At 42.5% G+C, this 20,307-nt stretch overlaps 1 protein-coding gene across 1 annotated transcript in view; it reads right to left on the reverse strand.

The window, feature by feature from the left end:
* The window catches only part of LOC139754195 (small ribosomal subunit protein mS39), a 303,614-nt gene that overhangs the window by 198,960 nt on the left and 84,347 nt on the right, over positions 1–20,307 (reverse strand). Inside the window, exon 4 of the mRNA XM_071671407.1 lies at positions 12,313–12,442. Within this exon, the coding sequence (XP_071527508.1) occupies positions 12,313–12,442 (130 nt within the window). The remainder of the gene's footprint in view (positions 1–12,312; positions 12,443–20,307) is intronic.

The raw sequence follows: 20,307 nt of genomic DNA on the forward strand, positions 1-20,307 counted from the left end.
TCCTGCGCACAACTCTATCCATAGCCCACACCTCGCAACCAAACAACATTGTTGGAACCACTATTCCTTCAAACATACCCATTTTTGCTTTCCGAGATAATGTTCTCGACTTCCACACATTCTTCAAGGCTACCAGGATTTTCGCCCCCTCCCCACCCTATGATCCACTTCCGCTTCCATGGTTCTATCCGCTGCCAGATCCACTCCCAGATATCTAAAACACTTTACTTCCTCCAGTTTTTCTCCATTCAAACTTACCTCCCAATTGACTTGACCCTCAACACTACTGTACCTAATTACCTTGCTCTTATTCACATTTACTCTTAACTTTCTTCTTTCACACACTTTACCAAACTCAGTCACCAGCTTCTGCAGTTTCTCACATGAATCAGCCACCAGCGCTGTATCATCAGCGAACAACAACTGACTCACTTCCCAAGCTCTCTCATCCACAACAGCCTGCATACTTGCCACTCTTTCCAAAACTCTTGCATTCACCTCCCTAACAACCCCATCCATAAACAAATTAAACAACCATGGAGACATCACACACCACTGCTGCAAACCTACATTCACTGAGAACCAATCACTTTCCTCTCTTCCTACACGTCCACATGCCTTACATCCTCGATAAAAACTTTTCACTGCTTCTAACAACTTGTCTCCCACACCATATATTCTTAATACCTTCCACAGACCATCTCTGTGAACTCTATCATATGCCTTCTCCAGATCCATAAATGCTCCATACAAATCCATTTGCTTTACTAAGTATTTCTCACATAAATTCCTCAAAGCAAACACCTGATCCACATATCCTCTACCACTTCTGAAACCACACTGCTCTTCCCCAATCTGATGCTATGTACATGCCTTCAACCTCTCAATCAATACCCTCCCATATAATTTACCAGGAATACTCAACAAACTTATACCTCTCAAATTTGAGCACTCACTCTTATCCCCTTTGCCTTTGTACAATGGCATTATGGAAGCATTCTGCCAATCCTCAGGCACCTCACCATGAGTCATACATACATTAAATAACCTTACCAACCAGTCAACAATACAGTCACCCCCTTTTTTTTATAAATTCCATTGCAATACCATCCAAACCCGCTGCCTTGCTGGCTTTCATCTTCCGCAAAGCTTTGACTACCTCTTCTCTGTTTACCAAATCATTTTCCCTAACCCTCTCACTTTGCACACCACCTCAACCAAAATACCCTATATCTGCCACTCTATCATCAAACACATTCAACAAACCTTCAAAATACTCACTCCACCTCCTTCTCACATCACCACTACTTGTTACCACCTCCCCATTAGCCCCCTTCACTGAAGTTCTCATTTGTTCCCTTGTCTTACGCACTTTATTTACCTCCTTCCAAAACATCTTTTTATTCTCCCTAAAATTTAATGATACTCTCTCACCCCAACTCTCATTTGCCCTCTTTTTCACCTCTTGCACCTTTCTCTTGATCTCCTGCCTCTTTCTTTTATACATCTCCCACTCATTTCCATTTTTTCCCTGCAAAATTTGGGCAAATGCCTCTCTCTTCTCTGTCACTAATAATCTTCCTTCTTCATCCCACCACTCACTACCCTTTCTAATCAACCCACCTCCCACTCTTCTCATGCCACAAGCATCTTTTGTGCAAGCCATCACTGCTTCCCTAAATTCATCCCATTCCTGCTCCACTCCCCTTACCTCCTTTGTTCTCACCTTTTTCCATTCTGTACTCAGTCTCTCCTGGTACTTCCTCACACAAGTCTCCTTCCCATGCTCACTTACTCTCACCACTCTCTTCACCCCAACATTTTCTCTTCTTTTCTGAAAACCCCTACAAACCTTCAACTTCGCCTCCACAAGATAATGATCAGACATCCCTCCAGTTGCACCTCTCAGCACATTAACATCCAAAAATCTCTTTCGCGCACCTATCAATTAACACGTAATCCAATAACGCTCTCTGGCCATCTCTCCTACTTACATACATATACTTATGTATATCTCGCTTTTTAAACCAGGTATTCCCAATCACCAGTCCTTTTTCAGCACATAAATCTATAAGCTCTTCACCATTTCCATTTACAACACTGAACACCCCATGTATACCAATTATTCCCTCAACTGCCACATTACTCACCTTTGCATTCAAATCACCCATCACTATAACCCGGTCTTGTGCATCAAAACCACTAAAACACTCATTCAGCTGCTCCCAAAACACTTGCCTCTCATGATCTTTCTTCTCTTGCCCAGGTGCATATGCACCAATAATCACCCATCTCTCTCCATCAACTTTCAGTTTTACCCATATCAATCTAGAATTTACTTTCTTACACTCTATCACATACTCCCACAACTCCTGTTTCAGGAGTAGTGCTACTCCTTCTATTGCTCTTGTCCTCTCACCAACCCCTGACTTTACTCCCAAGACATTCCCAAACCACTCTTCCCCTTTACCCTGGAGCTTCGTTTCACTCAGAGCCAAAACATCTAGGTTCCTTTCCTCAAATATACTACCTATCTCTCCTTTTTTCTCATCTTGGTTACATCCACACACATTTATACACCCCAATCTGAGCCTTCGAGGAGGATGAGCACTCCCCGCATGACTCCTTCTTCTGTTTCCCCTTTTAGAAAGTTAAAATACAAGGAGGGGAGGGTTTTATATATATATATATATATTTCTTCTTTTTTTTGCTTTGTCACTGTCTCCCGTGTTTGTGAGGTAGCGCAAGGAAACAGACGAAAGAAATGGCCCAACCCACCCCCATACTCATGTATATACATATGTCCACACACGCAAATATACATACCTAGACAGCTTTCCATGGTTTACCACAGACACTTCACATGCCCTGATTTAATCCACTGACAGCACGTCAACCCCGGTATACCACATTGATCCAAACCACTCTATTCCTTGCCCTCCTTTCACCCTCCTGCATGTTCAGGCCCCGATCACACAAAATCTTTTTAACTCCATCTTTCCACCTACAATTTGGTCTCCCACTTCTCCTCGTTCCCTCCACCTCCGACACATATATCCTCTTGGTCAATCTATCCTCACTCATTCTCTCCATGTGACCAAACCATTTCAAAACACCCTCTTTTGCTCTCTCAACCACGCTCTTTTTATTTCCACACATCTCTCTTACCCTTACGTTACTTACTCGATCAAACCACCTCACACCACACATTGTCCTCAAACATCTCATTTCCAGCATATCCATCCTCATGCTCACAACTCTACCCATAGCCCACGCCTTGCAACCATACAACATTGTTGGAACCACTATTCCTTCAAACATACTCATTTTTGCTTTCCGAGATAATGTTCTCGACTTCCACACATTCTTCAAGGCGACCAGGATTTTCGCCCCCTCCCCCACCCTATGATCCACTTCCACTTCCATGGTTCCATCCGCTGCCAGATCCACTCCCAGATATCTAAAACACTTTACTTCCTCCAGTTTTTCTCCATTCAAACTTACCTCCCAATTGACTTGACCCTCAACCCTACTGTACCTAATAACCTTGCTCTTATTCACATATATATATATATATATATATATATATATATATATATATATATATATATATATATATATATATATATATATTTTTTTTTTTTTTTTATACTTTGTCGCTGTCTCCCGCGTTTGCGAGGTAGCGCAAGGAAACAGATGAAAGAAATGGCCCAACCCCCCCCCCCCATACACATGTACATACACACGTCCACACACGCAAATATACATACCTACACAGCTTTCCATGGTTTACCCCAGACGCTTCACATGCCTTGATTCAATCCACTGACAGCACGTCAACCCCTGTATACCACATCGCTCCAATTCACTCTATTCCTTGCCCTCCTTTCACCCTCCTGCATGTTCAGGCCCCGATCACACAAAATCTTTTTCACTCCATCTTTCCACCTCCAATTTGGTCTCCCTCTTCTCCTCGTTCCCTCCACCTCCGACACATATATCCTCTTGGTCAATCTTTCCTCACTCATTCTCTCCGTGTGCCCAAACCATTTCAAAACACCCTCTTCTGCTCTCTCAACCACGCTCTTTTTATTTCCACACATCTCTCTTACCCTTACGTTACTTACTCGATCAAACCACCTCACACCACACATTTTCCTCAAACATCTCATTTCCAGCACATCCATCCTCCTGCGCACATCTCTATCCATAGCCCACGCCTCGCAACCATACAACATTGTTGGAACCACTATTCCTTCAAACATACCAATTTTTGCTTTCCGAGATAGTGTTCTCGACTTCCACACATTTTTCAAGGCTCCCAAAATTTTCGCCCCCTCCCCCACCCTATGATCCACTTCCGCTTCCATGGTTCCATCCGCTGACAGATCCACTCCCAGATATCTAAAACACTTCACTTCCTCCAGTTTTTCTCCATTCAAACTCACCTCCCAATTGACTTGACCCTCACCCCTACTGTACCTAATAACCTTGCTCTTATTCACATTTACTCTTAACTTTCTTCTTCCACACACTTTACCAAACTCAGTCACCAGCTTCTGCAGTTTCTCACATGAATCAGCCACCAGCGCTGTATCATCAGCGAACAACAACTGACTCACTTCCCAAGCTCTCTCATCCCCAACAGACTTCATACTTGCCCCTCTTTCCAGGACTTTTGCATTTACCTCCCTAACAACCCCATCCATAAACAAATTAAACAACCATGGAGACATCACACACCCCTGCCGCAAACCTACATTCACTGAGAACCAATCACTTTCCTCTCTTCCTACACGTACACATGCCTTACATCCTCGATAAAAACTTTTCACTGCTTCTAACAACTTGCCTCCCACACCATATATTCTTAATACCTTCCACAGAGCATCTCTATCAACTCTATCATATGCCTTCTCCAGATCCATAAATGCTACATACAAATCCATTTGCTTTTCTAAGTATTTCTCACATACATTCTTCAAAGCAAACACCTGATCCACACATCCTCTACCACTTCTGAAACCGCACTGCTCTTCCCCAATCTGATGCTCTGTACATGCCTTCACCCTCTAAATATATATATATATATATATATATATATATATATATATATATATTATTTTGCTTTGTCGCTGTCTCCCGCGTTTGCGAGGTAGCACAAGGGAACAGACGAAAGCATTGGCCCAACCCACCCCCATACACATGTATATACATACACGTCCACACGCTCAAATATACATACCTATACATCTCAATGTGCACATATATATACACACATAGACATATACATATATACACATGTACATAATTCATACTGTCTGCCTTTATCTATTCCCATCGCCACTTCGACACACATGGAATAACATCCCCCTCCCTCTCATGTGTGTGAGGTAGTGCTAGGAAAAGACAACAAAGGCCCCATTCGTTCACACTCAGTCTCTAGCTGTCATGTAATAATGTCCGAAACCACAGCTCCCTTTCCACATCCAGGCCCCACACAACTTTCCATGGTTTACCCCAGACGCTTTACATGCCCTGATTCAATCCATTGACAGCACGTCGACCCCGGTATACCACATTGATCCAATTCACTGTATTCCTTGCCTGCCTTTCACCCTCCTGCATGTGCAGGCTCCGATCACTCAAAATCTTTTTCACTCCATCTTTCCACCTCAAATTTGGTCTCCCACTTCTCCTTGTTCCCTCCACCTCCGACACATATATCCTCTTGGTCAATCTTTCCTCACTCATTCTCTCCATGTGCCCAAACCATTTCAAAACACCCTCTTCTGCTCTCTCGACCACACTCTTTTTATTTCCATACATCTCTCTTACCCTTTCATTACTTACTCGATCAAACCACCTCACGCCACATACTGTCCTCAAACATCTCATTTCCAGAACATCCATCCTCCTCCGCACAACTAAATCTATAGCCCACGCATCGCAACCATATAACGTTGTTGGAACCACTGTTCATTCAAATATACTTGCCTCCCATACCATATATTCTTCATACCTTCTACATAGCATCTCTATCAACTCTATCATATGCCTTCTCCAGATCCATAAATGCTAAATACAAATCCATATGCTTTTCAAAGTATTTCTCACATACATTCTTCAAAGCAAACATCTGATCCACACATCCTCTACCACTTCTGAGACCACACTGCTCTTCCCCAATCTGATGCCATGTACATTCCTTCACCCTCTCAATCCATACCCTCCCCTATAATTTCCCAGGAATACTCAACAAACTTTTTTTTTTTTTTTTTTTTTTTTTTTTTTTTTATACTTTGTCGCTGTCTCCCGCGTTTGCGAGGTAGCGCAAGGAAACAGACGAAAGAAATGGCCCAACCCCCCCCCCCATACACATGTACATACACACGTCCACACACGCAAATATACATACCTACACAGCTTTCCATGGTTTACCCCAGACGCTTCACATGCCTTGCTTCAATCCACTGACAGCACGTCAACCCCTGTATACCACATGACTCCAATTCACTCTATTTCTTGCCCTCCTTTCACCCTCCTGCATGTTCAGGCCCCGATCACACAAAATCTTTTTCACTCCATCTTTCCACCTCCAATTTGGTCTCCCTCTTCTCCTCGTTCCCTCCACCTCCGACACATATATCCTCTTGGTCAATCTCTCCTCACTCATTCTCTCCATGTGCCCAAACCATTTCAAAACACCCTCTTCTGCTCTCTCAACCACGCTCTTTTTATTTCCACACATCTCTCTTACCCTTACGTTACTTACTCGATCAAACCACCTCACACCACACATTGTCCTCAAACATCTCATTTCCAGCACATCCATCCTCCTGCGCACATCTCTATCCATAGCCCACGCCTCGCAACCATACAACATTGTTGGAACCACTATTCCCTCAAACATACCCATTTTTGCTTTCCGAGATAATGTTCTCGACTTCCACACATTTTTCAAGGCTCCCAAAATTTTCGCCCCCTCCCCCATCCTATGATCCACTTCCGCTTCCATGGTTCCATCCGCTGACAGATCCACTCCCAGATATCTAAAACACTTCACTTCCTCCAGTTTTTCTCCATTCAAACTCACCTCCCAATTGACTTGACCCTCACCCCTACTGTACCTAATAACCTTGCTCTTATTCACATTTACTCTCAACTTTCTTCTTCCACACACTTTACCAAACTCAGTCACCAGCTTCTGCAGTTTCTCACATGAATCAGCCACCAGCGCTGTATCATCAACAAACTTATACCTCTGTAATTTGAGCACTCACTTTTATCCCCTATAGAAGCACTATAGAAGCATTCCGCCAATCCTCAGGCACCTCACCATGAATCATACATACATTAAATAACCTTACCAACCAGTCAACAATACAGTCATCCCCTTTGTAATAAATTCCACTACAATACCATCCAAACCCGCTGCCTTGCCGACATTCATCTTCCGCAAAGCTTTTACTACCTCTTCTCTGTTTACCGAATCATTCTCCCTAACCCTCTCACTTTGCTCACGACCTCAACCAAAACACCCTATGTCTGCCACTCTATCATCAATACCATTCAACAAACCTTCAAAATACTCACTCCATCTCCTCTCATCACCACTACTTGTTATCACCTCCCCATTAGCCCCCCTCACTGATGTTCCCATTTGTTCCCTTGTCTTATGCAACTTATTTACCTCCTTCCAAAACATCTTTTTATTCTCCCTACAGTTTAATGATACTCTCTCACCCCAACTCTCATTTGCCCTCTTTTTCACCTCTTGCACCTTTCTCTTGACCTCCTGTCTCTTTCTTCTATACATCTCCCATTCATTTGTATTATTTCCCTGCAAAAATCATCCAAATTCCTCTCTTCTCTTTCACTAATAATCTTACTTCTTCATCCCACCACTCACTACCCTTTCTAATCTGTCCACCTCCCACACTTCTCATGCCATAAGCATCTTTTGCGCAAGCCATCAGTGCTTCCCAAATACATCCCATTCCACCCCTACTCCCCTTATGTGCTTTGTTCCCATCTTTTTCCATTCTGTACTCAGTCTCTCTAGGTACTTCCTCACACAAGTCTTCCCAAGCTCACTTACTCTTACCACTCTCTTCACCCAAACATTCTCTCTTTTTGTTGAAGGCCTCTACAAATCTTCAGCTTCGGCTCCACAAGATAATGATCAAACATCCCTTCAATTGCACCTCTCTGCACATTAACGTCCAAAAGTCTCTCTTTCGTGTGCCTATCAATTAACAAGTAATCCAATAACACTCTCTGGCCATCTCTCCTACTTACACATGTATACTTATGTATATCTCTCTTTTTAAACCAGGTATTCCCAATCACCAGTCCTTTTTCAGCACATAAATCGACAAGCTCATCACCATTTCCATTTACAACACTGAACACCCCATGTACACCAATCATTCCCTCAACTGCCACATTACTCACCTTTGCATTCAAATCACCCATCACTATAACCTGGTCTCTTGCATCAAAACTACTAACACACTCACTCAGCTTCTCCCAAAACACTTGCCTCTCATGATCATATATACACAGACATATACATACATAGACATGTATATATTCATACATGCTGCCTTCATCCATTCCCACCTCCATCCAGCCACACATGAAATGACACCCCCTTCCCCCAGTGTGTGTGCAAGGTAGTAACAGGAAAAAACAGCAAAGGCCACATTCGTTCACACTCAATCTCTAGCTATCATGTGTAATGCACCGAAACCACAGCTCCCTTTAATGCCCCACAAAACTTTACATGGTTTACCCTAGTGGGTCAATCCATTGACAGCATGTCGATCCCGGTATACTATATCGCTCCAACTCACTCTATTCATTGCATGTTTTTCACCCTCCTGTATGCTGAAGCTTCGATCGTTCAAAATCTTTTTCACTCCATCTTTCCATCTCTAATTTGGTCTTCCACTTCTCCTTGTTCCCTCCACCTTTGACACATATATCCTTTTTCTCAATCTTTCCTCACTCATTCTCTCCATGTGACCAAACCATTCTAATACACCCTCTTCTGCTCTCTCAACCACACTCTTATAATTACCACATATCTCTCCCATCCTTTCACCTTCCACTCGATCAAACCACCTCACACCAGAAACATTTCATTTCCAACACATCCACCCTCCTCCGCACAACCCTATCTATCACCCAAGCTTCACAACCATATAACATTTTTGGAACTACTACTCCTCCAAACATACCCATTTTTGCTCTCTGAGATAACGTTCTCGCCTTCCACACATTCTTCAATGCTCCCAGAACCTTTGCCCCCTCCACCACCCTGTAACTCACTTCCGCTTCCATGGTTCCATCTGCTGCTAAGTCCACTCCCAGATATCTAAAATATTTCACTTCCTCCAGTTTTTCTCCATTCAAACTTACCTCCCAATCTGCTTGTCCCTCAACCCTATTGAACATAATAACCTTACTCTTATTCACAATCACTCTCAGCTTTCTTCTTTCACACACTTTACCAAACTCAGTTACCAGCTTCAGTGGTTTCTCACCCAAATCAGCTACCAGCACTGTATCATCAGCGAACAACAAATGACACTTCCCAAGCCCTCTCATCCACAACAGACTGCAAACTTGCCCCTCTCTCCAAAACTCTTGCATTCACCTCCCTAACAACCCCATCCATAAACAAATTAAACAACCATGGAGACATCACACATCCCTGCCACAAACCGACATTCAGTGGGAACCAATCACTTTCTTCTCTTCCTACACGTACATATGCCTTATACCCTCGATAAAAACTTCACTGTTTCTAGAAACTTACCTCCCACACCATATGCTCTTAATACCTTCCACAGAGTATCTCTATCAACTCTATCATATGCCTTCTCCAGATAAATAAATGCTACATACAAATCCATCTGCTTCTCTAAGTATTTCTCACATACATTCTTCAAAGCAAACACTATATCCACACGTCCTCTACCACTTCTGAAACCACACTGCTCCTCCCCAATCTGGTGCTCTGTACGTGCCTTCACCCCCTCGATGAATACCCTCCCATATAATTTCCCAGAAATACTCAATAAACTTATCCCTCTGCAATTTGAGCTCTCACCTTTATCCCCCTAGCCTTTGTACAATGGCACTATACGTGCATACTGCTAATCCTCAGGCACTTCACCATGAAGCATACATACATTGAATATCAGAACCGACCAGTCAACAATATAGTCACCCCTTTTTTTAATAAATTCAACAGCAATACCATCCAAACCTGCCGCCTTGCTGGCTTTCATCTTCCACAAAGCTTCCACTACCTCTTCTCTGTTTATCTGTGTATGTATTTGTATGTATACTTTGAAATGTATGGGCATGTATATTTGACTGTGAGGGGGTTTATAAATATGCACGTGTATGTGGGCTATTCCTCAACTGTTTCCTTGCACTACCTCGCTAACGCGTGAGACGGCAGTTAAGTATAATAAATAAAGAAACAAAAAGTTAATGAATCAATAAAGAAAATTCATTCACTCACTTTAAGCTATGCCTCACCTGCTTGGTCTTCTTTTCTCTCAAAAGGAGACATAACAATGTTGCAAATCACACATAACAGTGCACTCAGAACAATCAATGGCTGCCTACAAACAAAAAATACTTAAGATCTACACAATGAAACAAAGGTCCTCCCAATAAAATTCCACCTCAGCAAACTAGGCACTCAGTTCTATGCAACAGCACTAGTCCCCCCACTCACCTAAACCACTCCATAACTAATCATTAATCTCCAAGAAGGAATTGAAAGCTTAAACCTGCCTCACGCTACAGCAACCTCTACTTATAGATCTCCCTGACCTCAACAAACATAACACAGAAAAAACACATACAGACCAAAATAATCCGACAAATGAAATGTTTCAGGACAGTATGTGGTGTGAGGTGGCTTGATTGAGTAAATAATGAAAGAGTAAGAGAGATGTGTGGTATTAAAGAATGTGGTTGAGAGAACAGAAGATGGTGTATTGAAATGGCTTGGACATATGGAGAGAATGAGTAAGGAAAGGCTGACAAAGAGGATATATGTGTGTAAGAGGTGGAGGGAACAATGATAAGCAGGAGACCAAATTGGGGGTGGAAGGATGGAGTGAAAAAGGGATGTAGAGATGGAGTGTGGCAGCAAAATATGGTTGCCAGAGGTAAGCCTGTTTGCAGATGATACTGTGTTGTTTGCAGAGAGTGAAGGAAGTTGCAGAAGGTTGTAAGAGTGTTTTATGATGCATGTATGCATAGGAGATTGAAGATAAATGTAAGTAAAAGTAAAGTAATACTGTTTGAAAGGAAACAGAGGGAAAGTATAGATTCTGAAAAACCATATAGAGTTAAAGAAGAAAGTGTATTAAATTGTGCTGTGGATATGAGGGAGAAAAGATTGGAAGAATTGATGGGATTTAAGTATCTGGGAGCAGTCTTGGGTAAGTGTGGTGATATGGAAGGAGAGATAAGAGAAAGAGCACAACAGGGAATAAGAGTCATTGGGTCTCTTAATAGAATCATGAAGGATAGAGGTGTAAGTATGGAAGTGAAGAGAAGATTAAAGGACCTATGCAGCCAAAACATGGACATGGAATGAGGCACAGAGGTCAAGAGTCCAGACTGCGGAAATAAGCTTCTGAGAAAAGCATGTGGTGTGACTAAATGGAATGAAGAAATGAATGAAAGGGTGTATGAAAGATGAGATATTCTAAGAAATACAAAGGGAGTAATTTGTGGAGTGGTAAAATGTATGAAACAATACTTTGAGGTGATCTGGGCATGTGGAAAGAATGAAAGACTGAGAGCTGACAAGGAGGGTGTATGATAGTACAATTAAAGGGGTTGGTGTGAGTGGAAGACCACATGTGAAATGGGCAAATATGGTGGAAGAATACTGGAAGGAGAGAAACAGAGGAAGAATGCGTGGAATGGTGTATGCGAGGGAGGCATGTAAGGACAGAGAGAAGTGGAGACTATTTTGCTATGGCCACCCCTTGATGGAAGTTCCCAGAGGGAATGGGCATCAGATATATAGATAGATAGATACATACATAGGTTGTGAATATGGACTTTAATCTCACCTGTGAATCACCTCTCCATGCATTATGAATAAGTAAAATTTATATCAATATGGAATGCTGTTCTGGACATCTGTTGAGGATGTGTGTGAGTGAAACGTAAGGCCATGTGTACTTCATCAATTCAACGCAAATAAGATCCAAGTTCAAAAAAATTAGATAAAACAGATTGTGTTATAACAAAAGTATAAACACATACCAATACTCTTTGACCGACAGATCTGATAAACAGTGATGGCATCTGATACTAGGCACTTCTGAATTAGCTGCTGAAGAGTTTTCTCACTCACACTGCTCTCTTCAGTATATTTGAGTCTGGGATAAAATGCCTGAAAGAGTAAAAGCAGAGGTAAAATTACTGAAATTTTTTCTATTTATCTACAAAATGTAATTAAATCCTATACACATTCCCCAGTTTAAAAGCAGGATGGCTTATTCTGAACCTTGCTCCTGCTCTTTGACTGCTGCACTCTGCTGCAGTTTCTTCTACTGAGATATTCCTCTCATCTAAATCATCCTCCATCCTATTCAGCTACTTTTCTCTTAGATTCCCCTAATATCCTCCAACTCACTTCATTCATCATTCTTTACCTACTGTCTCCAAATGATCATCATACCATACCATTCTTATACTGTATCTCAATCTTCCTTAAAAATGCATTAGTTCCCTCTGATGTCTTAATTTTTTTATGGATGGGGTTGTTAGGGAATAGAATGAAAGAGTTTTGGAAAGAGGGGCAAGTACGAAGTCTGTTAGGGATGAGAGAGCTTGGGAAGTAAGTCAGTTGTTCGCTGATGATACAGCGCTGGTGGCTGATTCATGTGAGAAACTGCAGAAGCTGGTGACTGAGTTTGGTAAAGCATGTGAAAGAAGAAAGTTAACAGTAAATGTGAATAAGAGCAAGGTTATTAGGTACAGTAGGGTTGAGGGTCAAGTCAATTGGGAGGTAAGTTTGAATGGAGAAAAACTGGAGGAAGTAAAGTGTTTTAGATATCTGGGAGTGGAATTGGCAGCGGATGGAACCATGGAAGTGGAAGTGAATCATAGGGTGGGGGAGGGGGCGAAAATCCTGGTCGCCTTGAAGAATGTGTGGAAGTCGAGAACATTATCTCGGAAAGCAAAAATGGGTATGTTTGAAGGATTAGTGGTTCCAACAATGTTGTATGGTTGCCAGGCGTGGGCTATGGATAGAGTTGTGCGCAGGAGGGTGGATGTGCTGAAAATTCGATGTTTGAGGACAATATGTGGTGTGAGGTGGTTTGATCGAGTAAGTAATGAAAGAGTAAGAGAGATGTGTGGAAATAAAAAGAGTGTGATTGAGAGAGCAGAAGAGGGTGTTTTGAAATGGTTTGAGCACATGGAGAGAATGAGTGAGGAAAGATTGACCAAGAGGATATATATGTGTCAGAGGTGGAGGGAACAAGGAGAAGTGGGAGGCCAAATTGGAGGTCGAAAGATGGAGTCAAAAAGATTTTGAGTGATTGGGGCCTGAACATGCAGGAGGGTGAAAGGCGTCCAAGGAATAGAGTGAATTGGATCGATGTCGTATACCGGGGTCGACGTGCTGTCAATGGATTGAATCAGGGCATGTGAAGCGTCTGGGGTAAACCATGAAAAGTTCTGTGGGGCCTGGATGTGGAAAGGGAGCTGTGGTTTTGGGCATTATTACATGACAGAGAGAGACTGAGTGTGAACGAATGGGGCCTTTGTTGTCTTTTCCTAGCACTACCTCGCACACATGAAGGGGGAGGGGGATGTTATTCCATGTGTGGTGAGGTGGCGATGGGAATAAAGGTAGACAGTATGAATTATGTACATGTGTATATATGTATATGTCTGTGTGTGTATATATATGTGTACATTGAGATGTATAGGTATGTATATTTGCGTGTGTGGACGTGTATGTATATACATGTGTATGGGGGTGGGTTGGGCCATTTTTTACGTCTGTTTCCTTGCGCTACCTCGCAAAACAGGAGACAGCGACAAAATAAATAAATAAAATATATATATATGTATATAAGATTGGGGTGTCTAAATGTGTGTGCATGTAACCAAGATGAGAAAAAAGGATGTTTTGGCTCTGAGTGAAACGAAGCTCAAGGGTAAAGGGGAAGAATGGTTTGGGAATGTCTTGGGAGTAAAGTCACGGGTTAGTGAGAGGACAAGAGCAAGGGAAGGAGTAGCACTACTCCTGAAACAGGAGTGGTGGGAGTATGTGATAGAGTGTAAGAAGGTAAATTCTAGATTGATATGGGTAAAACTGAAAGTGGATGGAGAGAGATGGGTGATTATTGGTGCATATGCACCTGGGCATGAGAAGAAAGATCATGAGAGGCAAGTGTTTTGGGAGCAGCTAAATGAGTGAGTTAGTGGTTTTGATGCACAATACCGGGCTATAGTGATGGGTGATTTGAATGCAAAGGTGAGTAATGTGGCAGTTGAGGGAATAATTGGTATACATGGGGTGTTCAGTGTTGTAAATGGAAATGGTGAGGAGCTTGTAGATTTATGTGCTGAAAAAGGACTGGTGATTGGGAATACCTGGTTTAAAAAGCAAGATATACATTAGTGTACGTATGTAAGTAGGAGAGATGGCCAGAGAGCATTATTGGATTTCGTGTTACTTGATAGGCGTGCGAAAAAGACACTTTTGGATGTTAATGTGCTGAGAGGTGCCACTGGAGGGATGTCTGATCATTATCTTGTGGAGGCGAAGGTGAAGATTTGTAGGGGTTTTCAGAAAAGAAGAATGTTGAGGTGAAGAGAGTGGTGAGAGTAAGTGAGCTTGGGAAAGAGACTTGTGTGAGGAAGTACCAGGAGAGACTGAGTACAGAATGGAAAAAGGTGAGAACAAAGGAGGTGAGGGGAGTGGGGGAGGAATGGGATGTATTTAGGGAAGCAGTGATGGCTTGCGCAAAAGATGTTTGTGGCATGAGAAGTGTGGGAGGTGGGTTGATTAGAAAGGGTAGTGAATGGTGGGATGAAGAAGTATGATTATCAGTGAAAGTGAAGAGAGAGGCAAGTGGATGATTTTTGCAGGGAAAAAATGCAAATGAGTGGGAGATGTATAAAAGAAAGAGGCAGGATGTCAAGAGAAAGATGCAAGAGGTGAAAAAGAGGGCAAATGAGAGTTGGGGTGAGAGAGTATCATTAAATTTTAGGGAGAATAAAAAGATGTTTTGGAAGGAGGTAAATAAAGTGCTTAAGACAAGGAAGCAAATGGGAACTTCAGTGAAGGGGGCTAATGGGGAGGTATAACAATTAGTGGTGATGTGAGGAGATGGAGTGAGTATTTTGAAGGTTTGTTGAATGTGTTTCATGATAGAGTGGCAGATATAGGGTGTTTTGGTCGAGGTGGTGTGCAAAGTGAGAGGGTTACGGAAAATGATTTGGTAAACAGAGAAGAGGTAGTAAAAGCCTTGCGGAAGATGAAAGCCGGCAAGGCAGGAGGATTGGAAGGTATTGCATTGGAATTTATTAAAAAAGGGGATGACTGTATTGTTGACTGGTTGGTAAGGTTATTTAATGTATGTATGATTCATGGTGAGGTGCCTGAGGATTGGCGGAGTGCTTGCATAGTGCCATTGTACAAAGGCAAAGGGGATAAGAGTGAGTGCTCAAATTACAGAGGTATAAGTTTGTTGAGTATTCCCGGTAAATTATATGGGAAAGAGGGTATTGATAGAGAGGGTGAAAGCATGTACAGAGCATCAGATTGGGGAAGAGCAGTGTGGTTTCAGAAGTGGTAGAGGATGTGTGGATCAGGTGTTTGTTTTGAAGAATGTATGTGAGAAATACTAAGAAAAGCAAATGGATTTGTATGTAGCTTTTATGGATCTGGAGAAGGCATATGATAGAGTTGATAGAGATGCTCTGTGGAAGGTATTAAGAATATTTGTTGTGGGAGGCAAGTTGTTAGAAGCAGTGAAAAGTTTTTATCGAGAATGTAAGGCATGTGTACGTGTAGGAAGAGAGGAAAGTGATTGGTTCTCATTGAATGTAGGTTTGCGGCAGGGGTGTGTGATGTCTCCATGGTTGTTTAATTTGTTTATGGGTGGGGTTGTTAGGGAGGTGAATGCAAGAGTTTTGGAAAGAGGGGCAAGTATGAAGTCTGTTGTGGATGAGAGAGCTTGGGAAGTGAGCCAGTTGTTGTTCACTGATGATACAGCGCTGGTGGCTGATTCATGTGAGAAACGGCAGATGCTAGTGGCTGAGTTTGGTAAAGTGTGTGAAAGAAGAAAGTTAAGAGTAAATGTGATTAAGAGCAAGGTTATTAGGTGCTGTAGGGTTGAGGGTCAAGTCAATTGGGAGGTAAGTTTAAATGGAGAAAAACTGGAGGAAGTAAAGTGTTTTAGATATCTGGGAGTGGATCTGGCAGCGGATGGAACCATGGAAACGGAAGTGAATCATACGGTGGGGGAGGGGGCGAAAATTCTGGGAGCCTTGACGAATGTTTGGAAGTCGAGAACATTATCTCGGAAAGCAAAAATGGGTATGTTTGAAGGAATAGTGGTTCCAACAATGTTGTATAGTTGCGAGGCGAGGGCTATGGATAGAGTTGTGCAGAGGAGGGTGGATGTGCTGGAAATGAGATGTTTGAGGACAATATGTGGTGTGATGTGGTTTGATCGAGTAAGTAATAATAGGGTAAAAGAGATGTGTGGAAATAAAAAGAGCGTGGTTGAGAGAGCAGAAGAGGGTGTTTTGAAATAGTTTGGTCACATGGAGAGATTGAGTGAGGAAAGATTGACCAAGAGGATATATGTGTCAGAGGTGGAGGGAATAAGGAGAATTGGGAGACCAAATTGGAGGTGGAAAGATGGAGTGAAAAAGATTTTGAGTGATCGGGACCTGATCATGCAAGAGGGTGAAAGGCGTGCAAGGAATAGAGTGAATTGGAACGATGCGGTATACTGGGGTTGACATGCTGTCAATGGATTGAACCAGGGCATGTGAAGCATCTGGGGTAAACCATGGAAAGTTCTGTGGGGCCTGGATGTGGAAAGGGAGCTGTGGTTTCGGTGCATCATTACATGACAGCTAGAGACTGAGTGTGAACGAATGGGGCCTTTGTTGTCTTTTCCTCGAGCTACCTCACACACATGAGGGGGGAGGGGGTTGTTATTCCATATGTGGCAAGGTGGCGATGGGAATAAATAAAGGCAGACAGTATGAATTATGTACATGTGTATATATGTATATGTCTGTGTGTGTATATATATGTGTACATGGAGATGTATAGGTATGTACATTTCCATGTGTGGACGTGTATGTATATACATGTGTATGTGGGTGGGTTAGGCCATTCTTTTGTCTGTTTCCTTGCACTACCTCGCTAACGCGGGAGACAGCGACAAAGAAAAATAAATAAAATAAAAAAATATATATATATACCCCTGGGGATAGGGGAGAAAGAATACTTCACACGCATTCCTCACATGTCGTAGAAGGCGACTGAAGGGGACGGGAGTGGTATCTTAACTTTCTAAAATGGGAAACAGAAGAAGGAGTCACATAGGGAGTGCTCATCCCCCTCAAAGGCTCAGATTGCAGTGTCTAAATGTGTGTGGATGTAAACAAGATGAGAAAAAAGGAGAGATAGGTAGTATGTTTGAGGAAAGGAACCTGCATGTTTTGGCTCTGAGTGAAACGAAGCTAAAGGGTAAAGGGGAAGAGTGGTTTAGGAATGTCTTGGGAGTAAAGTCACGGATTAGTGAGAGGACAAGAGCAAGGGAAGGAGTAGCACTTCTCCTGAAACTGTAGTGGTGGGAGTATGTGATAGAGGGTAAGAAAGTAAACTCTAGATTGATATGGGTAAAACTGAAAGTGGAAGGAGAGAGATGGGTGATTATTGGTGCATATGCACCTGGGCATGAGAAGAAAGATCATGAAAGGCAAGCGTTTTGGGAGCAGCTGAATGAGTGTGTTAGTAGTTTTGATGCACAAGACCGGGTTATAGTGATGGGTGATTTCAATGCAAAGGTAGTAATGTGGCAGTTGAGGGAATAACTGGTATACATGGGGTGTTCAGTGTTGTAAATGGAAATGGTGAAGAGCTTGTAGATTTATGTGCTGAAAAAGGACTGGTGATTGGGAATACCTGGTTTAAAGAGAGATATAAATAAACATACATATGTAAGAAGGAGAGATGGCTTCAGAGCGTTATTGGATTATGTGTTAATTGATAGGCACGCAAAAAAGAGACTTTTGGATGTTAATGTGCTGAGACGTGCAAATGGAGGGTTGTCTGATCATTATCTTATGGAGGCGAAGGTGAAGATCTGTAGAGGTTTTCAGAAAAGAAGAGAGAATGTTGGGGTGAACAGAGTGGTGAGAGTAAGTGAGCTTGGGAAGGAGACTTGTGTAAGGAAGTACCAGGAGAGACTGAGTACAGCATGGAAAAAGGTGAGAACAAAGGAGGTAAGGAGAGTGGGGGAGGAGTGGTATGTATTCAGGGAAGCAGTGATGGCTTGCGCAAAAGATGCTTGTGGCATGAGAAGCGTGGGAGGTGGGCACATTAGAAAGGGTAGTAAGTGGTGGTATGAAGAAGTAAGATTATTAGTGAAAGAGAAGAGAGAGGCATTTGGACAATTTTTGCAGTGAAATAATGCAAATGAGTGGGAAATATATAAAAGAAAGAGGCAGGATTCCAAGAGAAAGGTGTAAGAGGTGAAAAAGAGGGCAAAATAAAATATATCTTTTGTTTATCTATTTTACTTTGTCGCTGTCTCCCGCGTTAGAGAGGTAGCCCAAGGAAACAGATGAAAAAATGGCCCAACTCACCCACATGCACATGTATATACATACATGTCCACACACGAAAAATATACATACCTATGCATCTCAACGTATACATATATATACACACAAAGACATATACATATATACATGTATATAATTCATACTGTCTGCCTTTATTCATTCCCATCGCCACCTCGCCACACATGAAATAACAATCCCCTTCCCCTCATGTGTGCGAGGTAGCACTAGGAAAAGACAAAAAAGGCCCTATTCGTTCACACTCATTCTCTAGCTGTCATGTAATAATGCACCAAAACCACAGCTCACTTTCCACATTCAAGCCCCACAGAACTTTCCATGGTTTACCCTAAACACTTCACATGCCCTGGTTCAATCCATTGACAGCACGTCGACCCCAGTATACCAAATCGTTCCAATTCACTCTATTCCTAGCACGCTTTTCACCCTCCTGCATGTTAAGGCCCCGATCACTCAAAATCTTTTTCCACCTCCAATTTGGTCTCCCACTTCTCGTTCCCTCCACCTCTGACACATATATCCTCTTTGTCAATCTTTCCTCACTCATTCTCTCCATGTGACCAAACCATTTCAAAATACCCTCTTCTGCTTTCTCAACCACACTCTTTTTATCACCACACATCTCTCTTACCCTATTATTACTTACTCGATCAAACCACCTCACACCACATATTGTCCTCAAACATCTCATTTCCAGCACATCCACCCTCCTCCGCACAACTCTATCCATAGCCAATGCCTTGCAACCATACAACATTGTTGGAACCACTATTCCTTCAAACATACCCATTTTTGCTTTCCGAGATAATGTTCTCGACTTCCAAACATTCTTCAAGACTCCCAGAATTTTCGCCCCCTCCCCCACCCTATGATATACTTCCGCTTCCATGGTTCCATCCGCTGCCAGATCCACTCCCACATATCTAAAACACTTCAGTTCCTCCAGTTTTTCTCCATTCAAACTTACCTCCCAATTGACTTGACCCTCAACCCTATCGTACCTAATAACCTTGCTCTTATTCTTTTTTTTTTTTTTTTTTTTGCTTTGTCGCTGTCTCCCGCGTTTGCGAGGTAGCGCAAGGAAACAGACGAAAGAAATGCCCCAACCCACCCCCATACACATGTATATACATACGTCCACACACGCAAATATACATACCTACATAGCTTTCCATGGTTTACCCCAGACGCTTCACATGCCTTGATTCAATCCACTGACAGCATGTCAACCCCGGTATACCACATCGCTCTAATTCACTCTATTCCTTGCCCTCCTTTCACCCTCCTGCATGTTCAGGCCCCGATCACACAAAATCTTTTTCACTCCATCTTTCCACCTCCAATTTGGTCTCCCTCTTCTCCTCGTTCCCTCCACCTCCGACACATATATCCTCTTGGTCAATCTTTCCT

Source organism: Panulirus ornatus, chromosome 16, assembly GCF_036320965.1.
Source record: "Panulirus ornatus isolate Po-2019 chromosome 16, ASM3632096v1, whole genome shotgun sequence".
Taxonomy (NCBI): Eukaryota; Metazoa; Arthropoda; class Malacostraca; order Decapoda; family Palinuridae; genus Panulirus; species Panulirus ornatus.